The following is a 19,107-nucleotide window of genomic DNA, read 5'->3' on the forward strand; positions in this document are numbered from 1 at the left end:
CAAAACCGGAGCCCACGGGCACCCAACAGCCATGGACACCCAATATTGGCACCGGCATCCAGGCACCCAACACGGACAGTGGCACCCAGCACCCATATCAACACCAAAAGCAGCACCCATGGGCACCCACCAGCCACAGACACCCAATATCGGCACTGGCACCCAACACCGGCACCCAGGGACCAGCACCGACACCGGGACTGGCACCCAACAGCCACGGACACCCAATATCGGCACCGGCACCAACATCCGGGCACCCAACACCCATATCAACACCAAAACCAGCACCCATGGGCACCCAATATTGGCACGGGCACCCAAACCGGCACTGGCACCCATGGACACCCCAGGACCCCCCCCCGAACCCTCAGGACCCCTCTGAACCCCCAGGACCCCCCCGAACCCCCAGGACTCCTTAGGACACCCCCAAAACCCCAGGATCCCCCCTGAACCCCAAGGATGCCCCCTGAGCCCCCCTGAACCCCTCTGAACCCCCAGGACCCCCCCGAACACCCAGGACCCCTTAGGACCCCCCCCAAAACCCCAGGATCCCCCCTGAACCCCCAGGATCCCCCCTGAACCCCAAGGATGCCCCCTGAGCCCCCCTGAACCCCTCTGAACCCCCAGGACCCCCCCGAACACCCAGGATCCCCTCTGAACCCCAAGGATCCCCCCTGAGCTCCCCTGAGCCTCCAGGACCCCCCTGAACCCCCAGGACCCCTCAGGACACCCCCTGAACCCCCAGGATCTCCCCTGAACCCCCCCGAACACCCAGGATCCCCCCTGAACCCCCAGGACCCCTCAGGACCCCCCCCTAAACCCCCAGGAGCCCCCCTGAACCCCCAGGACCCCCTTGAACCCCCAGGAACCCCCTGAGCCCCCCTGAACCCCCCTGAGCCCCCAGGACTCCCCCGAACACCCAGGATCCCCCCTGAACGCCCTGAGCCCCCAGGACCCCCCCTTAACCCCCAGGACCCCCCCGAGCCCCCCTGAACCCCCAGGACCCCCTTGAACCCCCATGAACCCCCTGAGCCTCCCTGAACCCCCAGGACCCCCCAGGACCCCCCTGAACCCCCAGGACTCCCCCGAACACCCAGGATCCCCCCTGAACCCCAAGGATCCCCCGCGAGCCCCCCTCAACCCCCCTGAACCCCCAGGATCCCCCCTGAGCCCCCCTGAGCCCCCCGGGACCCCCAGGACCCCTCTGAACCCCCCTGAACCCCTCTGAACCCTCAGGACCACACCCGAACCCCCAGGATCCCCCCTGAACCCCCAGACCCCCCAGGACTCTCCATAACCCCTGGACTCCCACGGACACCCCCAAACCACCAGATCCCTCAGGACACCCCCAGATCCCCCAGGACCACCCTAGGATACCCCCCCAGGACACCCCCCGAACTCCCAGACCCCCTCAGGACCCCCCCAAAGCCCCCCCAAAACCCCCCAGGACCCTCCAGGAACCCCCTGAATTCCCAAGACCCCCCCTGAACCCCCCAAACCCCCCAGGACACCCCCCTGAACCCCTCAAACCCCCGAGGACACCCCCCTGAACCCCCAGGACCCCCAGGACACCCCCCTGAACCCCCCAAACCCCACAGGACACCCCCCTGACCCCCCAAACCCCCCAGAACACCCCCCTGAACCCCTCAAACCCCCCCAGGACACCCTCCTGAACCCCCCAAACCCCCCAGGACACCCCCCTGAACCCCTCAAACCCCACAGGACACCCCCCTGACGCCTCCCAGGACCCCCCCAACCCCGAACCTCTCAACCCCTACACCCCCCCCTCCAGGAAGCCTCAGACCCACCTTGAACCCACTGAACCCCCAGAACCCCCTGAACCCCCAGACTCTCAAGGACACCCCCATAACCCCCAAGACCCCCCAACACCTCTAGGACCCCCCGGGACACCCCCCTCCAGCTGGAGATGTACACCCACACTTTTGCTCCCCATTGGGGCCGGGGGGGGGGTCACAGCAGAAGGGACCCCCCCAAACCCACAGAGCTCCAGGACCCCCCCAGACCCCCCAGGACACCCCCAACAAGACCTCTAGGACCCCCCCGGGACCACCCCCCCAGCGAGCCCCCCCACTCCAGTCCCCCCCCGCTGGAGGTGTGCACCCACACTTTCATTACTGGGGAGGGGGGTCATGGCAGGTGGGACCCCCCCAGAACCCCCAGACCCCTCAGGACCCCCCCCAAAGACCTCTAAGACCCCCAAGGACCCCCCCCCCAGCTGGAGATATGCACCCACACTTTCAGTACTGGGGAGGGGGGTCATGGCAGGTGGGACCCCCCCCGAAGCCTCAGACTCCCACAAAACCCTCAGGACCCCCCCAGAACCCCCGGACCCCCCCGGACCCCCCTCACCTCCAGTCCCCCCCCCCCCCCACTGGAGATGCTCACGGCACAGTGCACCCTCACTTTCGCTCTTAATTGGGGAGGGGGGAGATACGGCAGGAGTGATCCCCCCTGAACCCCCAGACCCCTCAGCCCCCCCCGGACCGCCCAGCCCCCTCGGGACCCCCCCGGAACCCCCCAGGCCCCCCTCACCTCCAGTCCCCCCCCACTGGAGATGCGCACGACGCAGTGCACCCACACTTTCGCTCTTAATTGGGGCGGGGGGGACACGGCAGGAGTGACCCCCCCTGAACCCCCAGACTCCCCCAGACCCCTCAGCCCCTCCCGGACCCCCCCGGGCTCCCCCAGAACCCCCTTCCCCCCCACTGGAGATGCGCACAGCGCAGCGCACCCACACTTTCACTCCCCATCAGGGCGGGGAGGACACGGCAGGAGTGACCCCCCCCTGAACCCCCAGACCCCCCCAGACCACTCAGCCCCTCCAGGACCCCCCCGGACCCCCCAGAACCCCCCAGACCCCCCCGTACCTCCAGTCCCCCCCACTGGAGATGCTCACGGTGCAGCGCACCCACACTTTCGCTCCCCATCGGGGCTGGGGGGACTCGGCAGGAGTGACCCCCCCTGAACCCCCGGACCCCCCTGAACCCCCAGACCCCCCCGGACCCCCCAGACCCCCCGGGCCCCCCCCGTACCCCCGTACCTCCTGTGCCACCAGGCTGGAGATGCGCACGGCTCTGCGCACCCTCCCGCCGCGGCTGTCGCCGTCGGGGCGATCGTTGGCCATGGGGGCGATGGTGGGGGGAGCCCCGGGAACCCCCCCAGGCCCGACCCCCCCCCCACCCCCCGAGCCCCGCCGAGCCCCGCCGAGCCCGCGGCAGATGGAGCCGGGCGGGAGAACCCCCCCCCCATCCCCCCCTCCCTGACCCCCCCCTCCTCCTCCTCCTCCTCCTCCGCTCCGCCCCCCCCCACCCCCACCCCCCGTCACCGCGGGGAGGGACCGCGGGCGGCCCCGGGGGAAACTGAGGCACGGGGGGGGGGGGGAGGGGGTGTCACCTGAGCCGGTATCTCGGCCCCCCAGGGACCCCCCCCGAGCCTGGAACCCCCTGCCTGCAGACCTCACCCCAAGGGAACCCCAAGCACCCCTAAGAAGAGGCTACCTGACAAGGACTTCCCCCGCCCGTGGGGAAACTGAGGCACGGGGGGGAGGGTGTCACCTGAGTCGGTATACCGGACCCCCAGAGACAACACCACCCCCCCCCAGAGCCTGGAACCCCCTGCCTGCAGACCTCAATCCCAAGGGACCCCCAAGCACCCCTAAGAAGGGGCTCCCTGACAAGGACTTCCCCTGCCGTGGGGAAACTGAGGCACGTGGGGGGGCACATGAACCGGTATTCCGGCCCCCCAGGGACCCCATCCCCCTACCCCGAGCCTGGAACCCCCTGCCTGCACACCACACCCCAAGGGAACCCCAAGCCCCCCTAAGAAGGGGCTCCCTGACAAGGACTTCCCCCGCCGTGGGGAAACTGAGGCACGTGGGGGGGCACATAAACCGGTATTCCGGCACCCCGGGACCCCCCCGAACCTGGAACCCCCTGCCTGCATACCCCAATCTCGAGGGACCCCGATTCCCCCTGGAAAGGGGTTCCTGACAACGACCTCTCCCCTATGGGGAAACTGAGGCACAGGGAGAGGGAGGCCCCACTCCTTGGAGGTTCCCCCCAATACGGCATCCCGGCCCCTCAGGGACCCCCTGAGCCTGAAGCCCCCAACCCCGAGGGACCCTGATCCCCCCTGGGAATGGGCGCCACAACAAGGAGCTTTGTCACATAGGGAAACTGAGGCACAGGGTTGGGGGAGCACCCGAATCAGTACCCAACTCCCACACAGGGACCCCCAAACTGGTACCCCAGCCCTCCAGGGACTCCCGAGCATGGAACCCCCTACCTGCAGCCCCCACTCCCGAGGGTCCCCCGAGACCCCCTGGGAAGGTGCTCCAAGGGGAAACTGAGGCACGGGTCTGCCACGATCTACTAATGGGGAGCAGCGATGGGGCCGAGGTGGCCACAGTGGCTTCTTGCCAACCGCGAGCCACCCTGGCGCTGATGCCCAGCGCCGCCGGACCCGGTGTCCCTGGCTGCCACCCAGCCCTGGCAGCGAGAGCCCGCGGTGGCAGCCAAGGACACCGCGGCATCGCCACTCATGCAGCCCCGCAGCCATCGGCAGCCCTGGCACAGCACCGGGAGCCAGGATGGGCACCAAACCCCATCGGCAGCCCTGGCACAGCACCGGGAGCCAGGATGGGCACCAAACCCCATCGGCAGCCCTGGCACAGCACCGGGAGCCAGGATGGGCACCAAACCCCATGGGCAGCCCTGGCACAGCACCGGGAGCCAGGATGGGCACCAGACCCCATTGGCAGCCCTGGCACAGCACCGGGAGCCAGGATGGGTACCAAACCCCATGGGCAGCCCTGGCACAGCACCAGGAGCCAGGATGGGCACCAAACCCCATCGGCAGCCCTGGCACAGCACCGGGAGCCAGGATGGGCACCAAACCCCATCGGCAGCCCTGGCACAGCACCAGGAGCCAGGATGGGCACCAAACCCCATGGGCAGCCCTGGCACAGCACCAGGAGCCAGGATGGGCACCAAACTCCATTGGCAGCCCTGGCACAGCACCGGGAGCCAGGATGGGCACCAAACCCCATCAGCAGCCCTGGCACAGCACCAGGAGCCAGGATGGGCACCAAACCCCATGGGCAGCCCTGGCACAGCACCAGGAGCCAGGATGGGCACCAAACCCCATCGGCAGCCCTGGCACAGCACCGGGAGCCAGGATGGGCACCAAACCCCATTGGCAGCCCTGGCACAGCACCGGGAGCCAGGATGGGCACCAAACCCCACCGGCAGCCCTGGCACAGCACCAGGAGCCAGGATGGGCACCAAACCCCATCGGCAGCCCTGGCACAGCACCGGGAGCCACGATGGGCACCAAACCCCATCGGCAGCCCTGGCACAGCACCGGGAGCCAGGATGGGCATCAAACCCCATCGGCAGCCCTGGCACAGCACCGGGAGCCAGGATGGGCACCAAACCCCATCGGCAGCCCTGGCACAGCACCGGGAGCCAGGATGGGCGCCAAACCCCATCGGCAGCCCTGGCACAGCACCGGGAGCCAGGATGGGCACCAAACCCCATGGGCAGCCCTGGCACAGCACCAGGAGCCAGGATGGGCACCAAACCCCATGGGCAGCCCTGGCACAGCACCGGGAGCCAGGATGGGCACCAAACCCCATGGGCAGCCCTGGCACAGCACCGGGAGCCAGGATGGGCACCAGACCCCATGGGCAGCCCTGGCACAGCACCGGCCGCCAGGCCCATGAGCGTGGTGACCTTGACCTGGGGTGGTCCGGTGCAGCGGGTGGCCTGGAGGGACCCCCATCCCCTCACCGTTTCTATCCCCATTCCCACCTTCACCCCCATCCCACCCCATCCCTACACAAAACCCCATCACCACCTCCACCCCTTTGATCTCATCTCCACCCACATCTCCACCCATCCTCATCCCATCCTGTCCTCATTCCATCCCCATCTCCACCCTCATCCCACTCCATCCCATCCCAATTTCACCCTCATCTCACCCCACGCCATCCCCACCCCTATCCCTATCCTGTCCTCATTCCATCCCATCTCCACCTTATCCCAACCCCATCTCCACCCCCATCCCACCTGATCTCATCTCCATCCCACGCCCATTTCCACTCCATCCCATCCCAAACCCCATCCTCATCCCCATCCCACCCCATCCCAATTCCATCTCCATCCCATCCCAATTTCACCCCATCTCACCCCATGCCATCCCCACCCCTGTCCCTTTCCTGTCCTCATTCCATCCCCATCTCCACCCCCATCCCATCTGATCTCATCTCCATCCCACGCCCATTTCCAGTCCATCCCATCCCAATCCCCATCCTCATCCCCATCTCCACCCTCATCCCACTCCATCCCATCCCAATTTCACCCCCATCTCACCCCACGCCATCCCCACCCCTATCCCTTTCCTGTCCTCATCCCAACCCCATCTCCTCCCCCATCCCATCTCCACCTTATCCCATCTGATCTCATCTCCATCCCATCCCCATTTCATCCTTATCTCATTCCATCCCATCTCCATCCCATCCCCACTTCATCCTTATCTCATTCCATCCCCTCTCCATCCCATCCCCATTTCATCCCTATCTCATTCCATCCCATCTCCATCCCATCCCCATTTCATCCTTATCTCATTCCATCCCCTCTCCATCCCATCCCCATTTCATCCTTATCTCATCCCATCCCCATTTCATCCTTATCTCATTCCATCCCATCCCCACTTCATCCTTATCTCATCCCATCCCATCCCCACTTCATCCTTATCTCATTCCATCTCATCCCCATTTCATCCCTATCTCATCCCATCCCCTCTCCATCCCATCCCAAATCCCACCCCAATCTCACAGCACCCACCAAGGGCTGCGGGGGGGGGGTTCCCCCAAAGCACAGCTCGGAGCTCCCCACGGGGGAGCCCCACATGTGCCCCCCCTTTCTGCAGTGGGGAGCCGGGGGAGGGAGGGGGGGGCACAGCTCAGGGACCCCCAAAGCGTGGGCAGCTCCATCCCTGCCATCTGCCGGGGTCCCAACGGGATGGGAACGACGAGGGGGGTCCGCTGCCCCCCTCCCCTCTGCCGTGTCCCCAAGCACTGGCGCAGGGGGGGTCCCCCGGGCCCCCCCCCCCCCCCAGCTCGTTAGCCGTCGAGGGACTCGGGGTGTAATTAAGCAGCAGCCGCCTCCTGCTCCCCCGCAGCCAGATGGTGGTTACACAACGTGCCAAGGATCACCCGCCACGGGCACCGGGCACGCTGCCACGGCACCGCGGCCACCGCGGCGAGGCCAAGGGGTGTCCCGGGCTGAGGAGGGGGGGGGAGGATAAACCCCCACACACACCCCCCCGTAACACCTCCGACACCCCACATCCCCCCCCCCCCGCCATGGCACCCACGCCTTGGCACCGTGCGCACGGTGAGTTGGCAGCACCGGGCACGCTGCCACGGCGCCGCGGTGATGGAGATGAGGCCAAGGGGGTTCCAGTCCTGCACCCCCTGAGCCCCTTCCTGCACCCCCTGAGCCCCTCCTGCAGCCCCTGAGCCCCTTCCTGCACCCCCTGAGACCCTCCTGCACCCCCTGAGCTCCTCCTGCAGCCCCCCGGCCCTCACACCACCACCTCCCGGGGGGCTCCAGCACCGCCTCGTGAGCTCCAGCACCTCCTGGCCACCTCCAACACCTCCTGGTCACCTCCAGCACTGCATGGCCACCTCCTGGCCACCTCCTGGCCACCTCCAGCACCTCCTGGCCACCTCCAGCATTGCATGGTCACCTCCAGCATTGCATGGTCACCTCCTGGCCACCTCCAGCACCTCCTGGCCACCTCCAGCATTGCATGGCCACCTCCTGGCCACCTCCTGGCCACCTCCAGCACCCCCTGGCCACCTCCTGGTCACCTCCAGCACCTCCTGGCCATCTCCAGCATTGCATGGTCACCTCCTGGCAACCTCCAGCACCTCCTGCCTATCTCCAGCATTGCATGGCCACCTCCTGGCCACCTCCAGCATTGCATGGTCACCTCCTGGCCACCTCCAGCACCTCCTGGCCACCTCCAGCATTGCATGGCCACCTCCTGGCCACCTCCAGCATTGCATGGCCATCTCCAGCATTGCATGGTCACCTCCAGCACCCCCTGGCCACCTCCAGCATTGCATGGCCACCTCCTGGCCACCTCCAGCACCTCCTGGCCACCTCCAGCACCCCCTGGCCATCTCCAGCATTGTATGGCCACCTCCTGGCCACCTCCAGCACCTCCTGGCCATCTCCAGCATTGCATGGCCACCTCCTGGCCACCTTCAGCACCTCCTGCCCATCTCCAGCATTGCATGGTCACCTCCAGCATTGCATGGTCACCTCCTGGCCACCTCCAGCACCTCCTGGCCACCTCCAGCATTGCATGGCCACCTCCTGGCCACCTCCAGCATTGCATGGCCATCTCCAGCATTGCATGGTCACCTCCAGCACCCCCTGGCCACCTCCAGCATTGCATGGCCACCTCCTGGCCACCTCCAGCACCTCCTGGCCACCTCCAGCACCCCCTGGCCATCTCCAGCATTGTATGGCCACCTCCTGGCCACCTCCAGCACCTCCTGGCCATCTCCAGCATTGCATGGCCACCTCCTGGCCACCTTCAGCACCTCCTGCCCATCTCCAGCATTGCATGGTCACCTCCAGCATTGCATGGTCACCTCCTGGCCACCTCCAGCACCTCCTGGCCACCTCCAGCATTGCATGGCCACCTCCTGGCCACCTCCAGCACCCCCTGGCCACCTCCAGCATTGCATGGCCACCTCCAGCATTGCATGGCCACCTCCTGGCCACCTCCAGCACCTCCTGCCCATCTCCAGCATTGCATGGCCACCTCCTGGCCACCTCCAGCACCCCCTGGCCACCTCCAGCATTGCATGGTCACCTCCAGCATTGCATGGCCACCTCCTGGCCACCTCCAGCACCTCCTGGTCACCTCCAGCATTGCATGGTCACCTCCAGCATTGCATGGCCACCTCCTGGCCACCTCCAGCACCTCCTGGCCATCTCCAGCATTGCATGGCCACCTCCTGGCCACCTCCATCCCCCCCTGGCCACCTCCTGGCCACCTCCATCCCCTCCTGGCCACCTCCATCCCCCGCTGGCCACCTCCCCGGGCGAGGCGGTGGCGCGAGGTCTCACCTGGGTGACCTTCTCGGTGACGTTGTGCGTGCGGTCCTTGAGCTTGGTGGGGGCGATGATCTCCTTCTCGCCGGGGGGAGCGGCCAAGAAGGCGTCAGCCTTGAAGTCCACGAAGTTGAGGGTGATCTGGGGGATGCGGCTGATGGCGCGGTACCGCACCAGGTCCGAGTCCGACGTCGAGTTGAGCAGCGCGCTCCGCACGTTGTTCATGGCCCCTGCCAGGAGGATGGGGGTCACCCAGGGGGGGGACACAGGGCACCCCAGGGTTGGGGGGGGGTCCCACGGTGGACAAGGGGACCGCAAGATTGGGTGGAAGGGTTCCATAGTGAGCGAGTGGACCTCAGGGTTGGGGGGATCCCACAGTAGACAAGGGGACCCCAAGATTAGGGAGCATCCGATAGGGGGCAAGGGGACGCCAGGGTTGGAGGGGGGGCATAGGAGACAAGAGGACCCCAAAGTTGGGAGGGTCACAAGGCGGGCAAGGGGACCCCAAGATTGTGAGGTGGTCCCACAGTGGGTGTGGGGACCCCAGGATTGGGAAGGGTTCCATAGGGGGCAACGGGACCCCAAAGTTGGGGGAGTCACAAAGCGGGTGAGGGGACCTCAAGATTGGGGGGGGGGGTCCCACAGTGGGTGAGGGGACCCCAATATTGGGAAGGGTTCCATAGGAGGCAACGGGACCCCAAAGTTGGGGGAGTCACAAAGCGGGTGAGGGGACCTCAAGATTGGGGGGGGTCCCACAGTGGGTGAGGGTACCCCAGGAATTTGGGGGGGTCCCATAGGGGTCAAGGGGACCCCAGGATTCTCGGGGGTCACAGGGCGGGCGAGGGATCCCCAAGCCGTGGGGCCGTGATGCAACAGCTCGCTATTGTTTCTCGTTAATATCATTATTGTCCACCCCCTTAATGAGCTTAACGGGATCCCGGCCTAACGAGATTAATTACTGCCTGCTCGAGCACTGCCAAAGGGATCAGGGCTGCGAGGGGGGGACGGACCCCAAACGGGGCTGGGGGACACCAACCCGGTCCTAACGAGCTGCCAGGAGGATGCCAGCCTGACCCTAATGAGAGCCCTAATGAGAGCCCTAATGAGCTGCCAGGATGATGCCAGCCTGGCTCTAATGAGAGCCCTAATGAGCTGCCATGAGGATGCCAACCTGACCCTAATGAGAGCCCTAATGAGAGCCCTAATGAGCTGCCATGAGGATGCCAACCTGACCCTAATGAGGCTCCTAATGAGGTGCCACAAGGATGCCAGCCTGACCCTAATGAGAGCCCTAATGAGCTGCCACAAGGATGCCAACCTGGCTCTAACGAGGTTCCTAATGAGCTGCCACAAGGATGCCAACTTGATCCTAATGAGAGCCCTAACGAGCTGCCAGGAGGATGCCAACCTGGCCCTAATGAGAGCCCTAATGAGCTGCCATGAGGATGCCAACCTGACTCTAACGAGGTTCCTAATGAACTGCCAAGAGGATGCCAACCTGACCCTAACGAGAGCCCTAATGAGCTGCCAGGAGGATGCCAACCTAGCTCTAACGAGGTTCCTAATGAGCTGCCACAAGGATGCCAACTTGGCCCTAATGAGAGCCGAGAGAGCCCTAATGAGCTGCCATGTGGATACTAACCTGACCCTAATGAGGTTCCTGATGAGCTGCCAGGAGAAGACACTATAACCTGACCCTAATGAGGTTCCTAATGAGCTGCCACAAGGATGCCAACTTGGCCCTAATGAGAGCCCAGAGAACCCTAATGAGCTGTCACAAGGATGCCAACCTGGCTCTAATGAGGTTCCTAATGAGCTGCCACGAGGATGCCAACTGGCCCTAATGAGAGCCCAGAGAGCCCTAATGAGCTGCCATGAGGATACTAACCTGACCCTAATGAGGCTCCTAATGAGACACCAGGAGAAGACACTATAACCTGACCTTAATGAGCTGCCACAAGGACACCAATCTGACCCTAATGAAGTTCCTAATGAGGTTGGTAATGAGCTGCCGTAAGGACACCAACCTGACCCTAATGAGGTTGGTAATGAGCTGCCACAAGGATGCCAACCTGACCCTAATGAGAGCCCAGAGAACCCTAATGAGCTGCCATTAGGACACCAACCTGGCCTTAATGAGATTCCTAATGAGCTGCCTCCAAGAGGATGCCAACCTGGCCCTAATGAGAGCCCTAATGAGCTGCCAGGAGAAGGCACCAAATTGGCCCTAATGAGCTGCCATAAGGATGCCAACCTGGCTCTAACGAGGTTTCTAATGAGCTGCCAGGAGGATGCCAACCTGATCCTAATGAGGGCCCTAATGAGCTGCCAGGAGAAGACACTATAATCTGGCCCTAATGAGCTGCCACAAGGACACCAATCTGACCCTAATGAAGTTCCTAATGAGGTTCCTAATGAGCTGCCACAGGACACCAACCTGACCCTAATGAGAGCCCAGAGAATCCTAATGAGCTGCTACAAGGATGCCAACCTGGCTCTAATGAGGTTCCTAATGAGCTGCCAGGATGACACCAACCTATCCCTAATGAGAGCCCAAAGAACCCTAATGAGCTGCCATGAGGATGCCAACCTGACCCTAATGAGAGCCCTAATGAGCTGCCAGGACGATGCCAACCTGACCCTAACGAGAGCCCTAATGAGCTGCCATGAGGATGCCAACCTGACCCTAATGAGAGCCCTAATGAGCTGCCATGAGGATGCCAACCTGACCCTAATGAGAGCCCTAATGAGCTGCCATGAGGATGCCAACCTGACCCTAATGAGAGCCCTAATGAGCTGCCACAGGACCACCAAGGACACCAACCTGACCCTAATGAGGTTCCTAATGAGCTGCCAGGATGACACCAACCTGACCCTAATGAGAGCCCAGAGAACCCTAATGAGCTGCCATGAGGACACCAACCTGACCCTAATGAGAGAGAGCCCTAATGAGCTGCCATGAGGATGCCAACCTGACCCTAATGAGAGTCCTAATGAGCTGCCATGAGGATGCCAACCCGACCCTAATGAGAGTCCTAATGAGCTGCCATGAGGATGCCAACCTGACCCTAATGAGGCTCCTAATGAGGTGCCACAAGGATGCCAGCCTGACCCTAATGAGAGCCCTAATGAGCTGCTACAGGACCACCAAGAACACCATCCTGACCCTAATGAGGTTCCTAATGAGCTGCCAAGAGGATGCCAACCTGGCCCTAATGAGAGCCCAGAGAGCCCTAATGAGCTGCCATGAGGATGCCAACCTGGCTCTAACGAGGTTCCTAATGAGCTGCCAGGAGGACACCAACCTGACCCTAATGAGAGAGAGCCCTAATGAGCTGCCAGGAGGATGCCAACCTGACCCTAATGAGAGCCCTAATGAGCTGCCAGGAGGATGCCAACCTGACCCTAATGAGAGCCCTAATGAGCTGTGGAGAACACCAACCTGACCCCAATGAGAGCCCTAATGAGCTGCCAGGAGGATGCCAACCTGGCCCTAATGAGAGCCCTAATGAGCCGCCCCGCTAATGACTTCACCCCACAGCTGTTACCATGCAGGACTAGCTGCAGCCACAGCCCTAACGAGCTGCTCCCGCTAACGATTTCCCGCTGCAGTCACCCGCTGCACCGAGGCAAGGAGACGCGCGCTGTGCATGCATTGCCCGCGGTTGCATCAGCTGCGCCATACCGGTGCTGGAGCCGCGGTGCATGCCTGCGCCGGTGCTGGCGTGGCGGTTGTGGCAGCGCTTGTCGCCCTCGCCCTTCATGGCCTCGATGTCATCGACGGAGGAGGCGCGGCGCACGCTGTGCACGCTCTCGCGCGAGCGGCTGCGCACCAGGCTGCAGTTGGAGAAGGCGGCGTGCAGCGCCAGGCGGTCGCCACGCGGCGACGAGTGGGTGACAGGGGGCTCGTCCCCCATCAGCGCCGCCTCGTCCTCGCCTTGGGTCCCCCCCAAGGGGCCGCCCAGGGGCTCCAGCGACGACGTGGCCTCCTCGGGGCCCGAGTCGCTGCTCTGCTTGGAGAAGTCGACGACGACAGCGGCATCGGGCGGCTCCGGCGGCAGCGACTGCTTGCTGCCCGCCAGCGCCAGCAGCGCCGGCAGCTTCAGCCGCAAGGACTTGCTGCGCCCTGCAGGGACACGACGGGGGTCGGGGGCCGTTCGCCAAACCCACCCCGGCGGTGCTCACCAGCGGCGCTTGCCATGTGCCGCAGTGCGAGCCATGAGCCAGGGGTGCAGGAGCTGCGGGAGCTGCAGGGGGTGCAGGGGGTGCAGGAGGTGTGGGAGCAAGGGCTGCAGGAGCTGCAGGAGCAAGAGCTGCAGGAGCTGGGGGTGTAGGACCTGCAGGAGCTGGGGGTGCAGGAGCTGCAGGAGCAAGGAGGTGCAGGAGCAAAGAAGTGCAGGAGCAAGGAAGTGCAGGAGCAAGGAGGTGCAGGAGCTGCAGGAGCAGGGGCTGCAGGAGCTGCAGGAGCAAGAGCTGCAGGAGCTGGGGGTGCAGGAGCTGCAGGAGCAGGGGGATGCAGGAGCTGCAGGAGTAGGGGGTGCAGGAGCTGCAGGAGCAGGAGTTGCAGGAGCAGGGGTTGCAGGAGCTGCAGGAGCAAGGCCTGCAGGACAAGGAGTTGCAGGAGCTGCAGGAGCAGGAGTTGCAGGAGCACGGGGTGCAGGAGCTGCAGGAGCGGGGGCTGCAGGAGCTGCAGGAGCAGGGGGGTGCAGGAGCTGCAGGAGCAGGGGTGCAGGAGCTGCAGGAGCTGCAGGAGAAGGGGTGTGAAATGTGCATGAATAGGGATGTGGGATGTGCAGGAGTGCGGGAGCTGCAGGGGCATGGGACATGCAGGAGCAAGGGTGCAGGAGCTGCAGGAGGAGAGTGGAAGGAGCAGGGGTGCAGGAGCTGTGGGAGCTGCGGGAGCAGGGCTGTAGGAGCAGGGGTGCAGGAGCTGCAGGAGGAGAGTGGAAGGAGCAGGGGTGCAGGAGCTGTGGGAGCAGCGGGAGCAGGGGTGCAGGAGCTGCAGGAGGAGAGTTGAAGGAGCTGTGGGAGCAAGGGTGCAGGAGCAGGGGTGCAGGAGCTGCAGGAGGAGAGTTGAAGGAGCTGCGGGAGCTGCAGGAGCAGGGTTGTGGGAGCAGGGGTGCAGGAGCTGCAGGAGCTGCGGGAGCAGGGCTGCGGGAGCAGGGGTGCAGGAGCTGCGGGAGCAGGGTTGCGGGAGCAGGGGTGCAGGAGCTGCAGGAGCTGCGGGAGCAGGGCTGCGGGAGCAGGGGTGCAGGAGCTGCGGGAGCAGGGTTGCGGGAGCAGGGGTGCAGGAGCTGCAGGAGCTGCGGGAGCAGGGCTGCGGGAGCAGGGGTGCAGGAGCTGCAGGAGCAGGGCTGCGGGAGCAGGGGTGCAGGAGCTGCAGGAGCTGCGGGAGCAGGGCTGCGGGAGCAGGGGTGCAGGAGCTGCGGGAGCAGGGTTGCGGGAGCAGGGGTGCAGGAGCTGCAGGAGCTGCGGGAGCAGGGCTGCGGGAGCAGGGGTGCAGGAGCTGCGGGAGCAGGGTTGCGGGAGCAGGGGTGCAGGAGCTGCAGGAGCAGGGCTGCGGGAGCAGGGGTGCAGGAGCTGCAGACCCTACCTGCAGGGAACCAGGTGGCGGGGGTGACCCAGTGGTTGGTGTCCTTGTCGGGCGAGCCCAGGTTCTCCTTCTCCATCACCACCTCGAAGTTGAGGATGAACATGATGACGGCCCCATCCTCGTTCTTGACCGGCACCACGTCCACCAGGCACAGGAAGCAGCTGCCTGCGGGGGGATATGGGGGTGCTCAGCACCACCTGGGCACCCCCTTTTGTTACCCTCCCCCCCCCCCCCCCCCCAGCCCTTTGGCACTCCCCTATCCCCATGGGATTGGAATTTGCTGACTCGGCAGGGCTGTGCAGCTGTATGACAGGTTGGGGAAACTGAGGCACAAGATGGTGGGGGGGGTGCCCCGTTTCACCTGCACCCCCTCTTCCCACACTGGACACCCCCTCTTGCTCCTCCATACCCATGGGATCTGAATTTGCTGACTCAGCAGGGCAATGTACCTCCATTGCAGAGTGGGGAAACTGAGGCACAAGGAGGGGGGAAGATGTTTCCCCCTCCCCTCCTAAAATGGAGAGGATCAGGCGGGGGGGGGAGGGGGCACCTGGGGCCATGGAAGGGGGGGGACACACACAAAGGCCATGGGGAGGGGGGTGCACGGGGCCAGGCTTAAGCAGCTCAGGGCTTGTTAACAGCTGCGGTGTTAATCCTGCAGCCACAGCTGGGCTGGGGGAAGGGGGGGCAGCCTGGGGTGACCCCCCCTTCCCCCTGCAGGGGGATGGAGCCAAAATCCCTCATCCAGGGGTGCGGGGGAGGCCGGGAGCTGCGGGGTGGGGGTGGGGAGCAGCATTGGGGTCGGGGGGGGGGGGGCAGGGGGGTGCAAGCAGCTGAGGGGGGGACTGAGGGGGGAGTGGGAGCAGCCGGGGGGGGCAGGGGGGAACAGTGGGGTGCAAGCAACTGGGAGGGGGGGGGCAACCATTGGGAGGGGGGTGAGGGGGGAGTGGGAGCAGCCTGGGGGGGCCGGGGCAGCATGGGGGGGGGGGGAGCTGAGGGTGTCCTGAGGCAGCATTAGGGGGCTGGGAGAAGCTGGGGGGGCTGGGGTGGGGGACCAGGGGGGTGCAAGCTGGGGGAGTGGGGGCGCTAAGTGCATCTAGGGGTGCTGAGGGGGGAGCAGGAGCAGCCCGGGGGGGTCCTGAGGAAGCCTGGCGGGGAGGTTTGGGGGGGTCAGAGGGGTACAAGCAGCCGGGGGGGGGGGCCTGGGGGGGGGTGGTCTGCAGCCCCCCTCCCACCTCATGGCACACAGGATGGGAGTTGGGGGGCCACAAACTGTGGGACCCCCCTGCACCTCTGTGGGCACAGGAGCTGGGAGCAAAACCACATGGGGATCCCCGTGGCATAGCACGGCATGGCACGGCACGGCATGGCACGGCACAGCATGGCATGGCACGGCATGGCATGGTATGGCACGGCGCAGCATGGCATGGCACGGCACGGCACAGCCCCACACAGCTTGGCACGGCACAGCACGGCATGGAGTGGCACAACTTGGCCCAGAACGGCCCGGCCCAGCCTCTGTGCGTGCCGCGGGGGGATTAGCGGCACGGACACATGGCGCGATGCCACCAGCAGCTTTGCCTCACCCTCACCCCCCCTCTGGGGAATCCTAATCCCCCTCCAGGGGAATCCTAATCCCCCTCCGGGGGAATCCTAATCCCCTCCCAAAGTGTGTGTGTGTGTGTGTGTGTCCCTGCGGTGTGGCCACGAGCACCGGACCCCTGCCACGATGCACCACGACACGCCAACGACACGCCAATGACACGCCAATGACACGCCAACGACACGCCAACGCCACATCATGCGATGCCCCATCAGGCGATGCCACAACGTCGTATCACAGAACAGTTTGGGTTGGAAGGGACCTCAGAGCCCATCCCATCCCACCCCACTGCCACGGGCAGGGACACCTCCCGCTGGATCAGGGGCTCCAAAGCCCCATCCAACCTGGCCTGGAACCCCTCCAGGGATGGGGTAACCCTCGTTCCCCACTCTCAGAGGGAAGAAATTCCTCCTTATGTCCCTTCTAACTCTGCCCCTCTCCACTTTATCCCCATCGCCCCTCATCCCATCCCCACAGCCTTTGGGAACAGCCCCTCTCCAGCTTTCCTGGAGCCCCTTCAGGCGCTGGAAGGTCACTTTGTGGAGCGAGGGAAGGGATTGTGCCCCTCTGCTCCTCTCTTATGAGACCTCATCTGGAATCCTGCGTCCAGTTCTGGAATCTTCAATGTAAGAAGGAGATGGAGCTGTTGGAATGGGTTCAGAGGAGGCTCCGAGGATGCTGTGAGGGATGGAGAACCTCCCTATGAGGGCAGGCTGAGAGCGTTGGGGTTGTTCAGTCTGGAGAGGAGAAGGCTCCGAGGAGACCTTGGAGCACCTTCCAGTACTGAAGGGGCTCCAGGAAAGCGGGAGAGGGGCTGTGCCCAAAGGCTGTGGGGATGGGATGAGGGGCGATGGGGATAAACTGGAGAGGGGCAGAGTTAGACTGGAGATAAGGAGGAATTTCTTCCCTCTGAGAGTGGGGAACAAGGGTTACCCCATCCCTGGAGGGGTTCCAGGCCAGGTTGGATGGGCTTTGGAGCCCCTGATCCAGTGGGAGGTGTCCCTGCCCGTGGCAGTGGAGTGGAACGGGATGGGCTTTGAGGTCCATTCCAACCCAAACTGTTCCGTGAGTCTACACTGTCTCCTCGGAGCCGTATCTCCTCCAGGCTAAACAACGCCAACGCTCTCAGCGTGTCCTCGTAGGGAGGTCCTCCAGCCCTTAAATCATCTTTGGAGCCTCCTCTGGACCCATTCCAACAGCTCCATCTCCTCCTTACGTTGAGGATTCCAGAACGGGACATGGATACTCCGGATGAGGTCTCCCCAGAGAGGAGCAGAGGGGCAGAATCCCGTCCCTCCCTGCTGGCCACGCTGCTCGGGGTGCAGCACAGGACATGGGGGGGTTCTGGGCTGGGAGCGCACTTTGGGGCTCCTCTCGAGCTCCTCATCCCTCAGCACCCCGAGTCCTTCTCCTCAGCGCTGCTCTCCATCCCATCATCGCCCATCCATGGGGAATGCCACGCCACATCACACCACGCCGTGCCCACACCAACCTCAGGAGGGTCTCAGCTCGGCCAAACGGGGTGCCCAGCTCTGGGGCCCAGAGCGTTTTGGGGTGCAAAGGGTATGGGGAAGGCACCTCCCACCCTGCACCTCCAGAACCTCCCACCCCTGCACCGGGAATGCTCCCCCTGCACCGCAATACCCCCCTCCCAGCCCTCCGGCATCCCCCACCCTCTGCACCCCAACACCCTGCACTGTGCCCCCAGGACCCTGCACCTCCCAGCACCCCAACACCAGCGCTGTGGCCCCCCCCACTCCCTCTGCACCCCAACACCCTCCACCGCTACCACAGTGCCTGCGCCACACCAGGACCTGAACTGGGATCCCCACACCAGGACCCCCACACCTGAACTGGGACCCCCACAATAGGACCCCCCACATCAGGTCCTGAACTGGGACACCAGCACTGGGACCCAAACTGGGACCCCCCACCCTGGGACCTGAACTGGAAAACAACACTGAGACCCAAACTGGGACTGCCACACCGGGACCTGAACTGGAAACCTACACATCAGGACCCCCACACCCGACTGGGACCCCCACAATGAGACTCCCACACCAGAACCCAAACTGGGACCCCCACAATCGGACCCCCACATCAGGTCCTGAACTGGGACACCAGCACTGGGACCCCCACCCTGGGACCTGAACTGGAAAACTACACTGGGACCTGAACTGGGACCCCCACACCGGGACCCCCACACCTGAACTGGAACCCCACACTGGGACCCCCACACCAGGTCCTGAACTGGGATCCCTGCACCGGCACCTGAACTGGGACCCCCACACTGGGACATGAACTGGAAAACTACACTGGGACCTGAACTGGCACCTCCACATCAGGACCCCCCACACCTGACTGGGACCCCCACAATGAGACTCCCACACCAGAACCCGAACTGGGACCCCCACATCAGGACCCCCACACCAGGTCCTGAACTGCGACCCCCAAACTGGGACCCCCACCCTGGGACCTAAACTGGAAAACTACACTGGGACCCAAACTGGGACCGCCACACCAGGACCTGAACTGGGATCCCCACACCAGGACCCCCACACCTGAACTGGGACCCCCACACTGCGACTCCCACACCAGGTCCTGAACTGGGATCCCTGTACCGGCACCTGAACTGGGACCACCACACCAGAATCTGAACTGGGACCCCCACTCTGGGACCCCCACACCAGGTCCTGAACTGGGAACCCCATCCTGGGACCTGACCTGGGACCCCCACACTGGGACCTGAACTGGGG

At 64.4% G+C, this 19,107-nt stretch overlaps 1 protein-coding gene across 4 annotated transcripts in view; it reads right to left on the bottom strand.

Moving 5' to 3' along the window:
* Nucleotides 1-19,107, bottom strand: part of KCNH2 (potassium voltage-gated channel subfamily H member 2) — a 56,763-nt gene that overhangs the window by 27,047 nt on the left and 10,609 nt on the right. For all 4 annotated transcript variants that reach the window (XM_054058410.1, XM_054058407.1, XM_054058409.1 and 1 more), the window contains exons 3-5: nucleotides 14,749-14,913; nucleotides 12,841-13,281; nucleotides 9,171-9,385 (exon numbers count right to left, since the gene is read on the bottom strand). In XM_054058410.1, the coding sequence (XP_053914385.1) occupies nucleotides 9,171-9,385; nucleotides 12,841-13,281; nucleotides 14,749-14,913 (821 nt within the window). The remainder of the gene's footprint in view (nucleotides 1-9,170; nucleotides 9,386-12,840; nucleotides 13,282-14,748; nucleotides 14,914-19,107) is intronic.

The sequence above is a fragment of the Cuculus canorus genome, chromosome 2, assembly GCF_017976375.1.
Source record: "Cuculus canorus isolate bCucCan1 chromosome 2, bCucCan1.pri, whole genome shotgun sequence".
NCBI classification, from domain to species: domain Eukaryota; kingdom Metazoa; phylum Chordata; class Aves; order Cuculiformes; family Cuculidae; genus Cuculus; species Cuculus canorus.